At 40.3% G+C, this 21838-nt stretch overlaps 1 protein-coding gene across 1 annotated transcript in view; it reads left to right on the top strand.

The window, feature by feature from the left end:
- IQSEC1 (IQ motif and Sec7 domain ArfGEF 1) overlaps positions 1-1709 on the top strand; it is a 68475-nt gene extending 66766 nt beyond the window's left edge. The window contains exon 14 of the mRNA XM_082004642.1: positions 795-1709. Coding sequence (XP_081860768.1) covers positions 795-1400 — 606 coding nt within the window. The 3' untranslated portion in view covers positions 1401-1709. The remainder of the gene's footprint in view (positions 1-794) is intronic.
- The last annotated feature ends 20129 nt before the right edge of the window (positions 1710-21838 follow it).

Genomic DNA, 21838 nt, shown 5'->3' with positions numbered 1-21838 from the left:
CATGTCTGAATTCAGCTGGCAGATTTTTTCTTTTTTTTCTCTTTTTTTGTTTTTTGTGTTTGCTTTAGGTAGTAGATTGCAGTTTAAATCTAGCACACTTTGCTTAAGTACTGTTGTGTCCCATAATTCTTTTTAAAAAATTCAAACCCAAAAGTTCCAGAAAATAAATACACCATTCCAGGCTAAATAATAGAGAACGTTGGACCGCAGGTCAGAAGAACCCGATCACATAGAAATCTTAGTGGCAAAACCAGTATGGTTCCATTTAACACACAGTTCAGAGGTAGGCTTGAGAAGCAGCACTGTGGCAAATAGTAGTGGAAAACTACTATAAAAAAGAAGTTTAAAATACTGTCTTGAAATCTGAATTGTAACTGTAATATTTGCTGCTGTGTGTCTTAACTACTTAGGTTGAATTTAATGTAGTTTTATTTTTTGTTGTAAAAAAGCGAGTATGGTAATTTTTACAGTATTTTAAAATGTATTTTTCCTTTAAAAACACACTGTTAGGTCTTACGTCATGTTACATGTTACGTGACATTTTTCTTGTTTAAAGTCATAGCTTTCGCTATTAAAGTATGGAGAGAAAAACATTTCATGCTTAAAATATCCCAAGAAGGGCATGAATGCCTCATTGGCAACTTAGAGAAGGTGGAAATAAAATTTTTCCTAGAACTCTTAACACAGTCCACCCATGTGAACACTGAAGGAGGAGTTTGTGGGTCAGTGTGAACTTTTTCTTTTAAACATTTTAAGATTTTTTTTAATTTTTATTTCTATTAATTTCTTTTTAGGGGTCCATCATTAGCAGTCCTCACATGCGCCGAAGAGCTACATCAACCCGAGAGTGTCCATCTCGCCCTCACCAGACTATGCCTAACTCCTCCTCACTCCTAGGTTCCTTATTTGGTAGTAAAAGGGGAAAGCCACCTTCCCAAGGCCATCCACCATCTGGCTCATCACAGCAACCTCCGCACCCTCCAGTAATCCCACATCAGCAGCACTCACAGCATCCTCCCGCCGTGCATCACGCAGGGCCGGCTGAGGGGCAGACGCAGGCACAAGTGCACTCTCACCATTCGCAGTACTGTCACATGCAGCAGAACCCACCGCCCTACCACCACCACCACCACTATCACCCTCCCCAGCATATCCAGCACCCGCACCAGTACCACCAACACGTGCCGCATTCCCAGCACGCGGCACACTCCCAGCATACTCCTTACATGCAGCACCCCCACGCGCAGCACACCCACTCTCCTCATCCGCCACTGCCCCCTCCGCACCCCGGGCACTCTGCTCATCCCCAACACTCTCAGCATCACCATGGACCGCCGCCACCTCCCTCCACTTCAGCTAGCACTAAGCCTAAACACAGTGGCATCAGCACAATAGTCTAGGACATGTTGACCCTCCGAGTAACTAGTTTTAAACAAAGTTACAAAGGCACTTACAGAAGCAACAAATAACACTGTCAGTTTTTACCTAGACCATTTAACGGAGTTGTGTGAGCTTAAAGGCTTGCTGTTACTAAATAAAATAATTCAAGTTAGCGCAATCGATACTGGTTTTACTTATCTACTCGATAGAAGCTTACCATCGGGTTAGTTCTTATATCCAGACCGCCTTGAAAACGTGCTGCTTGCTGAATATGAGTAAAGATACCTTTTACACCAAATCCCTTGACAATTTTACATGCTTAATAAAAACTTAGTCTATTGAAAAAAGGAGAAAAGTGATACAGAACCAAGTGTTGCATTCTTGCTCTTCTGTTGTCAATGGGCAAAAAAAAAAAAGTAGACCTGATATGGTTGATGAAAGTACGTAAGTAAACTTTATATAATATAAATATATACATATAAATATATATATACTGTATAGTTAACACTTGTGCTTGGAAAGAAATTTTTTCAGTCCACAAAACTAGCAATATAGACTTTACAAGGAATTCCACTTACTTGATAGGACAGTATAATAGATGAATAGCATATGAAAGAGTAGACCAAAAACATTAAACTATAGAAACAAATTTCAGACATTTCAGTATTTTAATTAAAAGTCCTCTGGACTTGCTAAGATTTCTAAGCAATCATTACTAAATGTGCCAAGTAACATAGCATTTAAATGTTGTAGTCAAATACTGCTTTGTATAAATCCTTATTTTATTAACATGATAATATCATACGTAATCAGTATTATAACTGCTCTGCTATTTCAGGTAAGCAAACTCGTTAAGATGCAGTAACTATACTGTAGCAATGTAGGATGACCATTTACCAGTGGTTATCTTCAAGCATTGATCACACAAATTCTTAGACACTTTAAAAGGCTGTGATAACTGTGAATTTACATGATCCACATTTCTTTTGTATGCATACGATTTAACGACCACACATGAAGAGTTACAAGAAGTGCATGTATACACTGCAAAAACATTCATCTCAAACATGAAAATGGCAAACTTCCATCTTTCTCGGCTACTTTGTTTCCTGTTTACCATAATTTCTCATTTTTACCCCCAATGAAGCTGAATTCTAGTCAGAGTGTTTCCAGGTGGAAGTGCTCTAAAACTTGAAGGTTTGTCTTAGAATTTAGTATAGGGGTTTTATATATATATATATTAAAAAAAAAAAAGTAATTCCATGTAGCCATGTGCTAGCAACAAAGTGGCTTCACCATTTTTACTCATCACATTTGTTAGTTTGAAAGTACCCAGCACTCAGCAGGCTGAGTTATGCTCAAACCCTCACTTTCATAGTCCAGTTAGTTGCAAGACATCACATAAAAACAGGCTGTGCTGTTGTTGCTTATGTGTTGTAATCAAACCATTTGCAAATTTATATAGAATTTTTATCCCAAAATCCTGTACAAAGTTATACATGGCGCCTACTTTGTAGTTTCAGCATTTTGAGCCACTGCAAGGACTTTACACCTAGACAGTAGAGACAAAGGAATCACAACGGCAAAACTGTACCAGCCTAAAAGCAAACCTTGAAGAGGATGAGCAAAAAGCTCCAGTGTGAGATGGGTAAAAGTAATAATAATAACAACCAGTCGATTTTCTATTTAACAATTTTATTAAATTGTCAGGAACAATGAGGACACGAGAACGAGAGAGTGACTTTTCATACTGGCTTGCTTATGGCATCTCGAATAGTTGGGGGTGGGGGGAGAGGTTGAGTAATTTTTTTCCCTTTCATACCATTGATATCACAATACCAGCAAAACTGCAAACTGAGCACTTTGTTAACCTCCACAGAAAGCAAATACAGCAATCTAGAGTTTAGCCTTTTGATTAAAGCTGTCCATGTTTGTTTCACACATGTGCAATATGTTTTCCCCTTCTGCTCCTTCTCCTCTAAATTATCTTCACGAAAAGAAAAGAAGTAATTACGTTATTATTTTAAGCATCACTCATACTATTCTAAATTCTGCGGCTTACCTTAAGAGGGCTCGTATGGGTCCCCTGAGGCTCTGTTCCTTGCAGTTTAAAAAAATATATACTGTTCTTATAAGGGAAAGTAGAACTGTCTGCATGTCATCTAATGTTATTAGTGTGAGGCTACACTCTACATATTGTATATTTGCAAAATATATCAGTGTTACTGTTGATATTAGTTGAAGTAAAGTGATAACATACTTCAATATGTAGACTTTTCTTCATACATCTGTACCAATAGTAGAGTCTAACTGTAATTTATAGGTTGTTCCAGAAAAGATGAAGAACCATTCAGGTACAAACATCTTTCAGAAACTGCATCTTTTAAGTAAAACAGGGATGAGAATGCTCCTCTTCACTGAGTGACGAAGTCTGTACTTGTTTCAGATGCAGAGTTATAATGTCAGTAAAATTGCCTGTGTATGGAATGCAGAATATGCGGTAGCAGTGGAGAGGAAAATCTGATTCTAACTGTGTTAATTAACAATGAAGATGTTAGAACTCCCAGAGCTGCATTTGCTTTATGTTCAAAAAACCCTTTCATTCATTTAAATTAGTTACATATAAATATGCTAAACTTACACAGTAAGCCACATTTTAATGCTTGACCATTGATTTTCCATGTGCAATCAATTAAATATTTAGAGGATGTCACAAATGTGCATGCGAAAAATGCATTTACACATGATTTCATGTACACGTGGGGAAAGAGTTTGCGCCTACCCTCTAGGTGCATTAAGTTGCATGTGTAAAATCACAGATCATTTTGAAGCTAGTTTAAAAAACAAAACTGGTCAAATAAGAGCACAGTATTTGTAAACTATTATTTCAAGTCAATGAGGAGAAACAGTGGATTTTTTTTTTTTTTTTTAGACTGTGTTTTTGTACGTACTTTAGACAAACGTGTCTTTGTGTCAGCATAAGTTTTCAGAACTTTGCTGCTTGTTTAGGGTTGTAGTATAACCTCTCTGACTCCATCCTGGACTAGCAATTGCTTAGAGCAGTGTGGATCATGCCTAGAATAGGAAAATGATAGTACTTTAACACTGCATATGGTTAAGAAAATTAATTCTTTTTCAGCCTGCAGGCAGGAGAAGAATTGAGAGGGTTTCTTCTCAAATGCCATTGCCAATTAAAAACTGGTACAGAACTGCATAGAGTGTTCATGTTTCTTTTTCCCATGAAAAATGTGGCAAAGTAGTAATGCTGATTTGAAAAAATGAAAGGGAAATGTAAAGAATGAAGGTGTGGCAACAAAAATCTTTTCTGGGACAACAATCAAATATATATTCGGGGTTTTTATTTTTTTAAGTTAAGAATGAAATGTACAAAAATGTAAAAACAAAAAACAAAGTTCATCCTTATATAATGTGCGTCTTGTATTGCTAAAAAAAACCCAAGTCTAACATACAGTGTAGAATGATTTTCCCATCATGTACTGCATGCAGCAGAAGCCTCTTGTTTCTTGATAAAATGAGCTGAAAGACAGTCAGCAGATATTTAAACAATGAATCTCTAGATGTTGACGTGCTGTTCCATATGAAGCTGTGTGTTTTCTGCAGTTAAGCATGCATTTTGCTGTTCCGTTGTAAAATACCATCGCACTTCTTGCCTGCAAAATGGATTATTGTGTATATATTTAAAAGAAAAGTGGAACCAGTAACAAGACTAGATTTGGAAAAGAGAAGAAGGGGGTGGTGAAAATGGGACCAGTAGGGGGAATAGATAATTCTCTAAATTGTACATAGTGTGTAAATTAGTATAACTATAAGTCTGCAGTCACCTTGAGGTTGCCTATCTCCTGCTAGGAACTTAAATCAGCTTTGAGTTGTATTAAACTGTTAGAATTAGGTCTTGATTGCAGACTGTTAAAGACTTCAAAAAACATTATGCTTACAAGAAGCTTCTGTTCTGGGGAGGCTCGAGACCCCTTTTGTAACTATGGGGAAGAAAGGAGTGCTTTCATTTTAATATGCATTCTGTTTGTAAGTAGTAACAGACCCTATTGATGTAAAACTATAACTGTGATCATGTGGCGAAATCAAATAAATCATTCAAAACTCTTTGTTTCTCATTTTGTGTAATCCAAGAACTTCAGCTCTTCAGGCTTGAAAATGAAGGAAATTCTTTCCGATGGTATCCTGGCTCCGCTGAGTCAATGGGGTTTCTGCTACTCGCTTCAAAGGGGCCAAGAGTCCAGTTTTCATCTTAATGTAAAGATAAGTTGGTGGAAATGATGGTCAGTACTGTGGAGACTGCAGTCCCTCCTCAATAGGTTTGATTTGTTTGATGGTGCTGTAAATATATTTAGTTCCAGAGTACCATAAAGAGCAATAAATATGACACCTAGATCTGCAAACAATGAGAGGTAACACTGAGGAGGCCTTTGGTGTACTGTTTTCAAAACATTCTCATGTTGAAAAACAGTAACCAGATTTTGAGTTGTCTTAAGCATGAGCTGTCCAGCATGTTCAACCGCTCCCAGTAATCCTTGGGCTGTCACATTGCCCTAGGAGCTCATGTTCAGATGACTGTCCAAACTCCTAAGTCTTCCAAGTTTGTCCTTCCCAGGGACGTGGTCCTTCGTCTCCTAAGTGTAACCTACGTTCTTTGGATTGAGCTTTGAGATTATTCATTGCTTCTGCGCGCCCATTGGCAGGGAACCATCATCACGCTTCAGTAAGTGATGTAGCTGAATAAGTACTACCCCGTCACTACTTGTACCTCTATTTACTTGCTGTGTGTCTAAAGTTACATCACAGAAGAATCACTACACAGGTGTATTTGCCACACGTGGCCTTCACAATATTTGATGTTACACTTCTGCAGTTACTTTAGATAATAACCTGTGGCGTACTCAGTTGTGTTCTTATTTTTGTGCGTTTCCTATATTTCAAGGGGATTATAGTGTGTCTGTAAGGCCTGTTAAAACTAATGCTTAGTTATCAATTTAAACTAAATAGTGTGTTTGCTTGGTTTTTTCTATGAATTTTAGGAGATTCTTGAATTATTTTGTGGGAATAGTCGCCATGACCTATTTCTGAATGGCTGTAATTTCAGGATGTGCATCTTGTGCAATGGGTTTTTTGATAGGTAAGTACACATTTATCACTAGATACTTCCAGTGCGCCATCCCTCCGAGCTGTGTGACACGTTAGAAGATAGCCAATGCCTCACAGAAACATTCTGTTAGTGAGAATAGAAGAATTTGTAGTGCATTTCTTTACTGGTATTTTTATTCACGTTTTAGAAGCTATGGTTTCAGGAATTTTGATACATACATGTTTTGAGAAGGCAAAGAGTCTGTCTTTTCTAATTTAACTCTTTAAGCTGGTACATGTTGTTATAAATCTCCTTTCCCGCCCCCGCCCCCCCCGCCATGATCCATTTCAAAAGTAGGACCTAAATAATATGTCTAAATGCTGCTACTTCCTACCAAAACTAAGACTGGGTTGAAAATATTTATGATCTGGCACTACTGAAGAAAAATAAAAAGCCAAAGGAACCTCAGCAGCAATTGTGGTTTGTGTGATAATTACCATGGATTGCAGCAAAGCCAAGTAACTTGGCTTTTTTAAAATTTATTTGTATTTAATTTAAAATTTTAAAAATTCAATGTAGGTTAAGCATGTGATAGTCTATAATAGCTCACAGTTGTTGATGCTTTTTTCTTAAATTTTAATATCCTTATTTGTTTTTAGATGCTCATCTTAATGAGTTGCGTTCCTTAAGTCTCTGATAAAGCTTGTTTGTACATATCTGGTGAAAAATGCCTTCATTTGAAAAGTTATATTGCCATCTTACTGAGGATTGGCAATCTAGCCCTCACATTAAGGAAAAGGTCAAGGCCTTCTGTCAAAAGTTGTAACTGAAAATCACGTATTTTGCAAGTCAAGAGTCTAATGTTTGAAAATTTTTCCTAAACTTTGTCCTCTGTGCATATTAGGTGTCTGTGTGCACGTATCAGTGCATGCACTAATTGCATGAATGAATTTTCATGCAGTTACAAGTTATTGCAAGCTCTTCTAGATAGCATCTTTTCAAGAGAGGGTTACTTTCCAGGTATTTTCTGAATTATTGCGGTTGAAATAGAGCAATGCAATATTGAAATGACAGGAAAATGAACTAAAGAACTTCATACTTTTTATTTCTGAGATGTTTTATCTATATCTCTCATCAGGTTTTTGCTGACTTAAAAATGTTGTAAATTCTATTTAACTTTTTTTTTTCCCACAGTTGGCCTCAATGGTTGATTTTCATTCAGGAGTTTCATAACAGGTGCAATAACATTTTACCATAGATTTATTTGGAGTATACATAACAGTTGTGTGATGGTTTCATCATCATCTACAACCTGTGCACAGGTGAGATTTGGGAGCACCAATTATTTTTAAATTTCTTGCATGGTATCACAAGCCCTGGTCACAGTGTGTAGAATATCTTCCATACACTCTTGTCATTCCTTAGGATTTTAGATTGAGCTTGAAACATTAAGCCAACTTCAGGTTTTTTTTCCTGCAGTCATTCAAACAACTGTCAAAGGATATCAGATTTATGATGCTGTTAGGATTGTGTAATAAATCATATTTCAGCATGCGTATGTACTGACAAACGTATTTGAGTAAGATGAGCAATTACTTTCAGTAACATGCCATAATAAATCTTTATTGGTGTTATAGCTGCATTACATACACCTTTTTCAAAAGGAAGCATACTGGATTTTTAGCCTATTTACTAGCCTCTTAGTAATAGTGCTGCTATATTTTGTTGACATGAAATTCCTAGAGGAGAACATGGCACAGCTAACTTGATGGAAGTATTTAAAATACACAAATGATGGAAAAATGTTTCATTTTAGATGCAATTTTAGTAGACTTTCTTTCCTATTATTTCAAGAATTAAAGCCAAATCTTGTATTACTTGACAAAACGAAATCAACTGCAGGATGAGGCTGATCAGGAATGTTAGGAAATGCTTACATTAAGATCTCTGTTTGAAGTACTTCCTAAGCTAAATAAGACTTAAATGAAAGCTGTGTGGGTGATGCTGACTTGAAACCAGCACTTTTTTCAACTGGTTACATTTATTATTTTTACCATATGTAACTGCATATTTTTAGCCGTAAAATGGTATGGAAAAATTCCCCGTTATTTAGCTTTTTTGCAATAACTGAGATGTGAAATTAGCATTATGGTTCACAAGACACAGCCAGCTCAGACAAATCATAGAAGCATACAATTTATAAGCTCCATTGTAAAATGACATAGACAACTTCAGCTTTCATTTATTTCTTCTTATTCAGACATAGCGATTTAAACAGGTATATATAATGAGCACAGAAAGCCTAATCTGTCTTTAATAAGATGAACAGGGTAAATTCATTCTAACACAAACAAAATGCTGTGTGTGTATAGTGAAAAACGCTTTCTCCCTACAACTTCTCATTTCTGCTACAAAGTAATGCATTAACAAGTGCTCGACAAAGAAACGGGATTCATTCTGTTTGTCTAGGGAAATGGAAAAAGCAAGGACTATGCAGGTGTTCTGGGTTAGGAGGCTGTTGTTCAGCAATGGTATCACAGTCAAGCAAAGCTGGAAATTAATTCAATAATCACCATTATGTTGTTGGTTTTTTTTTTACTGAAGAAACAATCTGATTTTCGGACACAGGAGTTTCATCACATTTGGATCCAGCTGGACTGAGTACGTCCAGCCTTTCCTTTGTGCGTGGTCCTTGGACAAAGCGGTGGTCCCTCTGCCCCTCGAGGGCCCTGTGGCTCAGGCCAGGGAGCAGGAGAGGGCACGGTGCCTGTTGTGAGTGTAGGAAAGCTGCGGCTGCCCAGGGGTGAGGGAGGAAGGCAGCGAAGGCACGTCTCGCGCTGCATGCATGACCTCGGCAGGACTACGCTTGTGCAGTGGCATACAACCCCTGTGAGCATCTTCCTCCTCCATAAGCTCACCATATGCTCTTGACCAATTATTATTTTCATTTTACTGGCTAATACTCTTTTATATCCATCTCCAACCACAGAGAAGAACACTTTTATTTAATGATTCATCCTATATATTGTCTTTTCCATCTTTCCACTAATCAACAAAAAAACCCACAATAGCCGTAGTGTGAGATGCTTCTGTTGTGCTTTAAACCGCGCGTTTTGAAGGGCAGTCACAAGAAGTAACATTTTCTAGCCCAATGAGAGATGCGTAATGAGTATTCTAAGCAGGACTTTAAGCATCCTAGTGTTTATAGCTCTGATTTTTCACAGCATTTCAGCGATTTTAAAAAACTACATTGATTATGTGCTAACTCTTCTGCTGTAGCAGTTTGGAAAATGTTCAAAATAGTTGGCATGTATATTTTATACGTAGAGGAAACTCTGTTTCTACTATTTTGATTCTTTTTCTGCTACCGCAGCATTCAGATTTCTGGACTATTGGAATATTTCATGACCTGCTCGTGTACTTGCAAACTGCCAGCATAGCTTCACGAAAAACATGTTTGTACATCAGCAATGATCACAGGGGAGGCAGCCTGAACACTTCCTCTGACCATGTGGGTTCGAAATAACTTGAAGAAAAAGCTGTTGACAAAGCACTTGCATTTTGGGTCATCTGTTTCTCTTTCCATATATGAGAGGGGAGAAACAGATGCCTCATCTGGAATGAAGCAAATGATTGGACTAAAAAAACATTAGTAAAAGTTCCTGAGATCAGGGTGCTCCTTCCTTGCTCGCCAACGTTAGAGTATAACAAAATTTATTTTGGCAAAGAGGCTCTGACCAGTCTCCCTTCTGTATTCATTAATACTGCCAAGATGTGCTTTATGCAGTTACTGCAAGGTCTTTTTATAGCCACCTTTGTTTTCTGACTTATCTTGTCATTTTATCATCACAATGATATAAAACCTGTGCTACCCAGGTTGTGGCTCTTTATCCACAAATGTGCTCATACAGAATGCTACAGTAACACCTTGTTTCCTAGATTGAGAGTTTAGGTTATTTCCTTCCCAGAGCAACACTTAACACTTGATTTCAAGACAGTGTTTGGCCTGTTTTCTCTCTCTTGGAAAATTAAAGCTTATTTGGGCTGTAAAGAAAAATTTATAATGCTTTATTATTTGAAATAAAATACTTTAGAAAATAAAATACTTACAATTTAGTGCTTTCTTTTTATCTGACAGCTAGTTGAGGATTTACCTATAAGTGCCACCTTAAGTTGTGAGGAATACCTTTCACTAATAATATGTTTCTGTTTCTTTTTCAGGTACTTCTTACGATAGCCATAGTTTGTAAATTCTGGATGTACCCTAGCTTGGACGAATGTATTTATACAGCGACTGTGTTATCATCTGTGTTTCAAACACATTACATTACTTCCACAGCCTGTAACCAGGAGCAAAAGTGGAAATACCAGTTCCTGCTCTCACCTTTCCCAAGATTGAATTTGTGAGCCAACTGTTTTTTAAATACTCAGCGACAGGAGAGATGATGCGATGAGCACATCATCACATGCCCACAGGGAAGACAATTATGAATTTCAAGTGCAAAACTCTCCTACCATCTGTCTGATTGTAAAGGAGAAAACAACAGTTGCATAAAGGGAGAAGAGGCTACTAAAGGAATTGTATGTATTTTCCTGGAAGTGCTGCAAAGGCTGGTGAATATTTTTATAAAGTAATTTAGACCTACAGTGGCACTTTTTCAGTAAGTAAATATCCATGTCTCAATATTACCAGATGTTTCTATTATTGAATACCATTTTTTAAGGAGCTACTGAAAAATATGGTAGAGTAAAAAGGAAAGGAAAACTGTAGGGTAATTTCATGATATTCATTTGCTGATCTATATATCTTTTGTATTGATTCCCTCTCAAGAAAGCAATTCCGTATGGAATAGACTGAAACAGACATTATTATGGCAGTCACGGCTGATCACAAAATGTGAGTTGTGAGGAGCTCTCTAACAGCTGAGGGATTAGCTGGGCCAGGAAGGTAGTGAAGAGTGGTCTAACAATTTCAAAGGAAGCTGCAATGATATGCACATGTGGATGAATGTGGAGTGGCAGAGACAGCAGAGATGAGTTGTAAATAAAGGTGGGGAAAGAAAAAGGTTGGGCATGTTTCTGAAGCAGCAGGCAAAAAATACATATTTTTTTTCAGCAGCCTATTGTGTGCCATTCTGTGCAGTGCAGTTTGAAGTTGTTTATAGGTCAGAATGGTGGAATTAAGTGTTAGAGAGTTGCAGAGAACTGCAGCTGCCAGGAGTGTGCTTTCAACCGTTAGGATTCTCTACGTGCAAGTGACTGTCTGCTTGTAGTTTCATGCTGTGGATATGTTATCATCCACTGTGATTTGTTCTGCAATTGGAAAAAAAAAAAATCAGGTATTTCTTTAGGATATCCTCACAATAGCATTCTCATGCTTAGTGAATGAATGCACAGGGTGGAGTGTGCTGGCTGTTATTTCAGTTCTTTTGAACTTCCTGATGAGGTATCTTTTTCCTGCTGTTTCCCAACTGCCTAGCCTTGTTTTCACTGTTTGGATCATTTTCTTCAAGCAGTCTTTTACTGTGCTCTTTGTTTATCCTTTCTTTAAAGCTGCCAAACCACCCCCATTTGAACTGACTAGAATAGTGGAGGGTCTTACTTAGTCTGGGGAGGATGTCACTGGACCCACACCTCTTGTCCTGACACATGGGAAGATGTCTTAGCTACCACCACCTCTATCCAGGACTGGGATGTGGCATTGGTGGGGCATCCCCCTCTCTTCAACACTCCACCATTTCACCGCACTACCAGACAGGTTCCTTTTCAGTGGCAGCACGTGGGAAGGCCTTCTGCTCAATTAACGCAATGTGTCATGAGGCTGAGCAGCAGAGCCGGCTTTTTACTCTTACTACCCATACCACCAACCAGCTACAGATAGAAGCACCCTATAGAGCCAGCAACATCGCTCCACCCCAAAGATTGCAAAGTGCTGGAGCCATCTCAGTATTCCCCACCTTTTTTTTTTTTTTTCCCCCCTGATAGGACTAGATGTCGCCTCTTGCTTTTCCACCTTTCAAAACTAAAAGAAGTCGCACAACTTTACTTAACCAGAACAGAATATGTGGAGATTAGAAACTCAGGATCAGTTTTGTTAGTTGGTACTCCTGTAGTCCTGTAACCACAAAACTGTGCAAGTATCGCAATCTTACGGAAAAGCAGGGTCCTGCAGGTAGCCTTTGCTATCTATTGCCTTTATCAAAGGCCTAGCAAAGGGGGCTGGCTTTTCTCTCATAAATAAGGTGTCCGTGTTTCATACAAAGACAAGTATTTGGTCCAAATCATCAAAAACTCACCCTTCAAGAGACTCACAAAATGAGCACTCAGCAGTTCCACCTTATCCCCAACTAATAGTCACAATGCATGGGATCAAGCAGTCCATGAAAAGGAAGACCTTTCTGGTCGAGATGGGTTTGTTTCCTCAGGGTTCCATATGTGTTTGGACTTGACACTGGCTGACTCACCAACCAGAGAGTGAAATATTTCTCACCTCCTCCCAGATGTACAGAGTTATGTACTTGTGTGATACCTCTGGCGTCAGTCAACCTGGTCAGTCAGCACAGGGCCCTGACAGATACCCATCGGCTTGCGAATGCTTAGGATTTGAGGATTCCCACGATGCGAATACATACATACATAAAACAGTGAGCAAAGCTGCTTGAGCTGGAGATCGGATACATTTTCTTACCTTTTCCCTTCCCCCCACCCTCAGAGTCTTTTCCTATTCCCAAGTTGCAGTACAGTGCCAGAGAGGCAATCAAAATGGCAATTTGTTTGGACTACAGGATTAAGAGATGTACATTTTACAAGTCATAAGTTAAGTAAGCAAAGTAAATGAGTTCATTACGCCTCTGTTTACCTTTAGTGCTTGTTCTTTTATTAAATACCATTTTGTTAAATCCCTAGCCTTCTGTTGGTCTCTTCACAGACCAAAACAAAATGAGGCCAGCTGAAGAATGAAGGGCAGCAGGGCATGGTGGTCCTTAAAATGAGAGAGTAAAGACCGCCTTTAAAGCACTTGAAAGGAATACTTCAAACAAATTAATCTACCCTTGTGTAAATGAAGTTTAGTATTCATAAAGTACTTATGTGTCAGGGAGCACTTTTGCCCACCTGCAGGTGAGAACAGTAGGTACTGGGTGGTGATGCAACAATTGGCGATTGACTGGTGACCTCTTGTACAGAAATGGAGCCATGTGCATTTCCTTAACCAGGTTTCAGTGTTTAGGTAACCAACTCACTAATTTGGCATGGTTTTGCCACTTGTTTTTTTTAATAAAACAAAAACTGCTGTCAAAGGCAGGGCAGATGAAAGCGAAGGAGAAATAGAAATCTGAACACTCTGGCCGCAGCATGGTATTTACCTCAGGTCATGGGGTGGCATCTTGTCTTTGGCACGTAGCTATCTATGGAAAGGGCTACAGAAGCCAACAGGTGTCAGGCTTTGATGGAGATCGTGTGGCAATTTCCATCAACTCTGTGTGCAGTTCAGCACATCGACTGCCATCTAAACTAGGGGTGAAGTGACCCCCTGGCTCTGGTGGGGGTTTCTGCTGCTTCTCCCGGCCTGCACTGATCCTTCAGGCAGACGATTCAAAGACATGCTCCAAAAAATACTTTTCTTTGCTCAAGCTATCCGGTCACCTGCCCCCTGTAGCCCCGGGTGGGTGATCGCTAGGCCGGACTCGCGGCTGAGGGGGGGCTGCTGGGGACGTAGCGGCGCGAGGACGAAGCCAGCAGCGGCCTCCTTCCAGGCTGGCCCCGTCTCTGTGGCGATTCCTCCCCAACGCTAAGGCCGGTGACCGGTGGGTCGCTACCGGGTGCGTGTGCGTGACCCTGACCTGCCCCTGCGGAGGGCTCGAAGGACGGGCACTTGCATTACCGCAGCAACGTGAAGCTCCTTTACCGTGTAACGGCGGCTCCGTCACCGCCTTACGCGCACTCGTGAGCCGCTCCGGCCCCCTCCCTCCCGCCTGCGGCCGCAGGCGATCAGGGGAACGCGCTCGGCCCCAGTGAGGGGCCGGCGGGTCCCCGCGGGGCGGGCCCTTTCCCCCGCCCCTGCTGCCCGGCCTGGGCCGCCCCGCGGGCGCTGCTTGACGGCGGGCGGGGAGAAGGCTCCGCCCCGCAGGGGCTGACGGGAAGAGGCGCGCGGGCGTCACGTGGGCGTGTGCCCCGGCGCTCGCGCTGCCGTCAGTGTCGCGCGCCGCGGGCGGACGAGGTGGCGGCCATGAGTGGCCTCTTGCTGCGCGCCCTGCGCGCCGCTCTCCCGGTCCCCGTCGCTCTCCCCGCCGTCCGTTGCCTGCGCACCGCCTCCCCGCGGCCCGCCTTCGCCAAGGAGCTCTTCCTGGGAACGCTGCGGAAGGTGAGGGTTCCGCCCCGCCAGGTGCGGGCCGCGGCTGTGGGGGCACTCGAGCGAGCCGCGTACCGGCGCCGCGGGAGCGCCGCGGTACGGGGCGGGGAGGCCTGTCCCCGCGGCCTCGCCGACAGCGCTGAGCCGTTCCCCGGCCCCGCACCTGGGGCCCGTCACCGGCCGCGGCGAATGGAGAAAGCGAGGCGTCGGCGTGCGGAGCGGCGGCTGCTCTCCGGAGCTGCATCGGCCCCTCAGCCGAAGCCGGGTTGAATAAAGCGACCCGTTTGCACCCGGGCGCGCGGAACGCACGGCGTAGTCCTGAGTGCGGGGGAGCAGCCGGGCTCTGAAGGGCCGCCGTAAGCCGCAGCCGCCGTCCCGGCGAGCCTGGCGAATTCCCTGCGGAAACTCAAGTGTCTGCTCTGGGCGTCGGGCGGCTGCGTTCCCCGCAACCCGTGTCGGTTTATCCGCCGTTTACTTCAAGGAGCAAGACTTTATGCAAACTTTTTCTTACAGTTTTTTATAGGAAAGATTGACGTTCTTGTGTCTTGGGATACGACTGGATAAAGAAGTTGCAAACTTGAAATAGGACGTTGCATTACTTGTTCATCCAAACTTTGGAGTATGCATTTGTCAGAGGTTACAGGGTTAAATAAATTGAGAGCAGGAATAACTCAAATCCGCTGAAATGAGTTGAACGATAAAGCCTCCCAAAACAGACCTTGTCAAGTGAAGTGTTATGACAGTTAGCAGTCGGACACCATCACGTTAAACTCCTGTTTGTATATGCCTTTTTTTTTCCCCTCAAATTTCAACCCAACAGTTGACAAACTGTAGCGTTTGCTGAATTTTTGAAGCTGACATGATTCTTCAGATTGTCATGAACAGTTTTGTTTGGGCAGGGGTAGATTTTTCTCTTTAAAAGGGGAAAGATGATAAAAATTAGAAGTGTGCTGCTTATGTAGCCTTTCGCTTCTTGTGCTAGTTGCTTGGATTTTTTTATTTATTTAAGTCTGTGGGGTCATACTGCATCCAGGTTATGACCAAAATACCAGGGTGATGATAAGGAGCAGTATGGAACTCACTAACCTTTGTACTTGTGACATTAAACAGGTGGAATGTGCTGTGAGTTCCCAAGGGACAGCATTTATGGGCTGAGCTGTGAAAACATCATTGATTCTGATACAAATGAAAACTAACTTTTTTTTTTTAATCCCAAATGGGGATTAAAATTCATCATAATATCAACATTGATAAAATTCATGGCTGATGAAGGATTTTTGCATCCTTATAGCTCTTTAAATCTCTTTATTTCTTCCTAACGTTCCCATTTTTCAGGTAATACCATCTGATTTGTTTTTGGTATATAGTAAAGTTGAGTCCCGTGGATTTAATCAGATAAGACTATTTCTGTTTCTGAACATTTTCCACAATTAATTAATTAATTAATTTTCACTGCTTTTTAGAGTCTAGTATTTGAAAGGCATATGTTACTGAATTTTTATTTCAATCAATGCATGATTCAAGTATTATTTTTTTTTTAAATTGCCTCTTATTTTAGGAAGACGTCTTCCCTTATCCAGAAATCAGCAATGAAGAACTAGAGGAGATCAACCAGTTTGTAGGACCTATAGAAAAATTCTTCAATGAAGAAGGTACAGTTACTAATTTCTTAGTCATAGGAGTGGTTTAGTGTTTACAAAGTGATTTAACTATAGCAGTTGAATAAGATTATTATACTTAAAATATTGAAGTTATTTTAGCATTTATTGCTTGTTATATAGTGCTGATGGTTCTATAGGTGTGTTCATTTATGGCTTTTTTATTGGAGTATTTGAATGCTGATGAGAGAACATAAATCTTCAAAATGTTAAAAAAAATAGAAAAAAGAGGAAGTAAAAGAATTCTGGGTTAGAGGTGGGATTTGAAATTGTTTTCAGCTCGGTTGAATATTGCTATTGACTACTTCTTATCTTGTGAGTTTTTTCTGAAACCTGCTAACTGTTCTACTGTACTAAAACTTGTTTTAGCAAAATTCAGCAGAAGGATTCATAAATGATGATGCACTGAGAAGCTATGAAAACTGAAAAGCATTTGTGTGTTTTTCACCATTAGAGTAGTGATTCTCTTTGGGAACAGTCGTATTAGCCATAGGCATTCCAGATGGAGTTGCGGGGTGTTTCTTCTACTACTGTTGCAATAGATGAGCCAATTCTAGAACAATTGTAGAAAATTGCTTTTTACAGATAGCAATTTCTAAGACAGTTAACAGTATCGTCTCAGATTTCCCACGGACAAAGATACTAGGTCTAGATTGCCGAACACTGCAGGAGTTTGAAGAAGCCTGTGATTGTCACAGATGACAATTTATGAGATCCAGGTAATTTTTAACTATAAAATTGTAATGTTGCTCACTGACAGTAAAGTAAGAATTTATGCAAATTACAGTTTTTAATTCTTTGCTTTGTTAGGGAACACCATTTATTGAGTAAAAAACCTGATACTTAAGGGAGGAATAAAAACTTCAAATTACAGAGTCTTAACTGAAGATGTAAATTGCTTGTCTTTCTTTGAATTCACAACTATTTCTGTTTAGTTATTCTGAGTAACTTACAGGTGTGGTAAAAATAGGTTAGGAGAGCAGCCTGAAACAGAAACGTGATATGATTGGCACTGGGTAAGGAAATTCAGCTCAGCGGAGTTGTTAGGAAGCTTGACAACGTCCAGACACCACAGCTAGGTCTGTATGGGCAGAATGGAGGGAGAGGTAAAAAAACCCCACCTTTCTGTCCCCAGAACAGCTGACGGCATGCCCCAAATATGTGTCTCATACTACGTAGCTAAGAAATTAGCATGGGGAACAAAAAGTCTTTTTTAAAATGAGTTTTCTTTCTGAAGACCTTCTCTTAGAAGAGCATCAGAATGTTTGGTTGCCTTCCCCTATTGTATATCGTACAGAAGTTACAGCATCATTTAACTGGAGTGAATGTGAGGTTTCTTTAGGAAAGAAGTTGCTTTTTTTTGTGTTCTTCTTGGGAAGATGGCTTGTGTTTCTTTTGCTGCAGCTAACAGCCTTCCTGAGCTGCTTGATATGATTCTTGTTTATTTTCACCGTTGCAGTGGAGAATAACTCTTCTAATCCCCCAAGAATTTGAACAACTTGTAAGAACAAGATTTTTGTAATTAACTCATTTATGTACTTTTTTTTAATCATGACCTAGACATAGTTCAGATAGAAAATCTTGGAAATACTTCACTTATTGCAGTCATGGAATCTGCTAACATGCACACCCTGTACACATCCATAGATATGTTTGAGAAAATGAAATTAAAACCAGATTTTTCCCACTTCCACGTCCTTTTCCTGTATATGTTGTGACTTTACAGCCATAATCAGTATTCTTGGGGCCTTCCAGTTGGTTCTGTATTTTGACTTTGGTGGTGTAATAAGGTGGTCTACTTAAGTGGAGGGTCGTTCTCCAGAAACCGAACTGGGACTTCCTGCTGCAGTGTTTAGGACTTGTCTGTGTGATTGTCATCAAAAGGCTAAAAATGATCATCTTTCATTTTGCAGGGAGGAGGGGGGCTTGGGTTGGGGTGGCAGGCTGTGGCAAACAGCCCCCAGCCAACCTGCTGTGTTATTAGTCTCAGGGAAGCCAGTTTCAGGTTTGAGGCTTTTCCAGCCATGGGGAGGAGGGCAAACAGGACAGTCTGTAAGCTCAGGCTGAAGCTTAGAAAGACTAATTCTTCTGAAGTTAGGGGTGAGAAGTATGTCTTTAGTGCAACAAGCGCTAAAGACGCTTCAGAAGACCACAGGAGAATTACAGCAGGGAGGGGTGTGATGCTTCAGTGGCCCCTTTTTCTGTAAGTTATTTCAGCCCTTCAAGGGCTGGGCTCTCAGATTGATCATTCTACTGCTAACTGATAGCACATGGTGACCTTGGCTCTGATTTGAGAACGCTGCACTCTCCAAGATTTTTTTCCCTGCACTAAGAAATACCACTTTAAATTATAAAATCTTCTGTATTTGTAGTGGACTCTAAGAAGATTGATCAAGAAGCAAAAATCCCACCTGAAACTCTAAAAGGACTGAAGGACTTGGGTCTCTTTGGCATGCAGATTCCAGAGGAATATGGTGAGTATTTAAATGATCACAAAAGAATAACCCGATACTGTATATTAAGGAGTGCATTTTTGCGTCTTGCAAAATATGTCTGTGCTATTCCGTGTGTACTTGTTTGACTTGGATATCTAAATTAGGAGCTGAGGCTTCCTCCCTAGTTAATAAAGAGGTGTGCGCACCAAGAATGTATGTTGGCTATGTAGGGAGCTCGGCATACTCTTACCTTGGGCGCCTAAGTTAGATAGTTAATTTTAGATGGTGTAAATTCCTCTTGGCATAGCATTTTCCTTTTTGTTCTTTTTTTGGATACAGTAGAGCAGCTTGACATTCTGTGGGACTTGCCGTTCTTGCTGATGGTTCCTAAAATTATACTGGATCCAAACTACAGCGTCTCTTTGAACTGATCTCTCAAAGCTGTCACCTGTCATTGGCAGATAGGAATGTGTTTGACCCTATAAAAGTGTAAAAGTATAACGTCTGTTTATTAAAAATACAGCTTTTGTGTAAAATCTTTCCTATACAATACTGAACAAAAAGCTTATGTCTTAAAGGACATTATTGTGCCGATTGAGATCAGAGACATTATTTCCACAGTGGATTAGCCCTTAAACTTGAAAAGGAATTTTCAAGAAAATGTTGGTCTTATTCTTACACATAAAATAAAAATTGGGATGAAACTAATATTTTGCATGAAATTTATGAAGAAATGAGATCATTGCATTGAGTATTTTCTATTATAAAACGAGACTTTAAAGAGAGCAGCTCAGAGGAAGACAAAACTGTGACCATCTCCAGAAGATAGTTTCGGGGGGGAAGATACCTAATTTCTGAAGAGAATAGCGTGAACCAGTGCATTTTTTTTTCAGCTATTACAATAACACTGTATAAAGCGTCCCTCAGTAGTTAGTTGGTGTTACAGTAATGCCCTATTTTTTGTAGCATTTTTTGTTATACCTTTTTTGTATTAGGCAACATAATTAGTGTTGCTGTGCTGTACCGATTTCAATTCTTATACAAATTCATTAAAGTATATTGGATGACTCGCGTGTACACATGATGTGATCTCTGTTGATTAATTAATTGTTAATGAATGCTTTTGAAATGCATTAGAAATGTCATTAAATGTGTTTCATGGGTGTTCAGAACTAGGCAGGGTGATGTGAGAGTAAGATAGGACAGAGGTTTGCCAACTCTTTCAAGTTTTTCTGCTCAGGACAGGGTTTGGGGAGGAGGAAGATCTGGACACAGCACCTTAACCCAGATGGGGAGTGAGAGGTATTTAGGAATTAAGAAATGTATTGGAAGAAGACGGGAGGTTAGTGGCCACTGAAAAGAGGTGTTGGAAGCAGAGGACAAAGGACAGAACTTGGAGCATCGTGACGTTGGAAGTGTAGCTTACTGTTGATTAACTAGAAATACATTTCCCACTCTGTTAATGTTTTTAAAGAGTCGGAAAGGCAATGTATTTGACTTGGAAATCATACTTTAATAAAATGTTATTGTTGTTTTGACCTTATATTGTTTTGAAGCTTGTGAAATAATATTCTCTCGGCTTCCAGTTTGTAGAAGGTTGCAACCCATTCAGTATACTTGTAGAAAGTCATAGTCCTGTTGTCTTGTAAACATGTATGCTGGATAAAAAACAGAAGATGAGAAGCAATCACCTTAGAGTAAGCAAGCTACTTTTTTCTGTACCATAAATACAATATGCTTCTAACGAGGTTGTTTCCCATTTTCTGTAGTTTAAACCTGCTGTATTTTTGTTGGTGGTGCTTGTCATATTTTAAAACTCAGTCACACATGTTCAGTGCGTCATTCATTGCATGGTATTTTTTATAAGGGTTTGTAATAGTGGTGTGTGTGCCAGAAGCATCAAAATACAGAACATGAATGGGAAGAATGAAGCTCATGTAGAACGGGGAATAATGGCGCTCTCTAACATGGGCGTCACTGGAATTACTGTGCACGTCATCAGTAGTCTCCAAGCTGAATCCTGAACCCAGCACCTCTTAGAAAGGGGAAAAGAAGTAAGAGTGTGTATGGATACGAGGAGTGCAAGTTTTAATTCGTGTAAGCATGCTCTGAAGGAAAAGGATGTAAGAGGCATGATGTGAATTAATGGGATGGGGGAGGCTTGTTCTTGCATTTAGTCGGTATATATAAGGTAGTAGGGCTATTGAGATATCTGCTGAAATAAGGTGTTTGTTATCCTGACTTACACCACTGTCCCAAGGAGACAATTATTAAAGTGGACAAAAGATTATCTTGATTAGATAAAGTTGTTTATTCAGTAGTAATATATAAAATACTCTTAAATTATGGGGAGCCAGACTTCTAGTCATGACGACATAAAATTCTTGAACATTAGACTCATACAGATGCAGCTTTGATTTATCCTACTTCTGTTCTTTTCAAGCTTCTTACAAACAGCTTCGGTATTTACAGCAGCAGATCACAAAATGCCTCCAAAAAGGATGCGCTAGTGTCAAGTTTGTTTCTTGGCATATTCACAGTTTTTTATTAGAGACATTTTTGAAGTGTTGTATTTTATTCTCCTTTAGTACCAGTTTGGAAGAAGGATTGGGAAACTATTTTGTGCCAGTTTTGTTGTCCAGGTAGTCTTCTGCCCCGTTTCCGGGGGTGCTGGGGACAGCCTGGCTGTCCCTGTGTACCAGCACCTGCCCAGCCCTGCCCTGGTCCGGCACCGCTCCCTCGCTGCCTGGGCTGCAGCTGCTCAGCTGTAAAGCTGAATGCGGGTTATCGTCTGGCTTCCTAACGGCGCGTGGAAATGTCACCAAAACAGTTCATTTCGTCCTGTAAGCACAGAAATCCCGACTAGAGCAATTTTTATCCCAAAACTTTTACCATGTTCGCGTACAGAGTGTTT

This window comes from Phaethon aethereus, assembly GCF_964289735.1.
Source record: "Phaethon aethereus genome assembly, chromosome: 11".
In the NCBI taxonomy this organism is placed as follows: domain Eukaryota; kingdom Metazoa; phylum Chordata; class Aves; order Phaethontiformes; family Phaethontidae; genus Phaethon; species Phaethon aethereus.
Note: the sequence above shows the minus strand (reverse complement) of the source record. Positions and strands in the feature narration are given on the sequence as shown.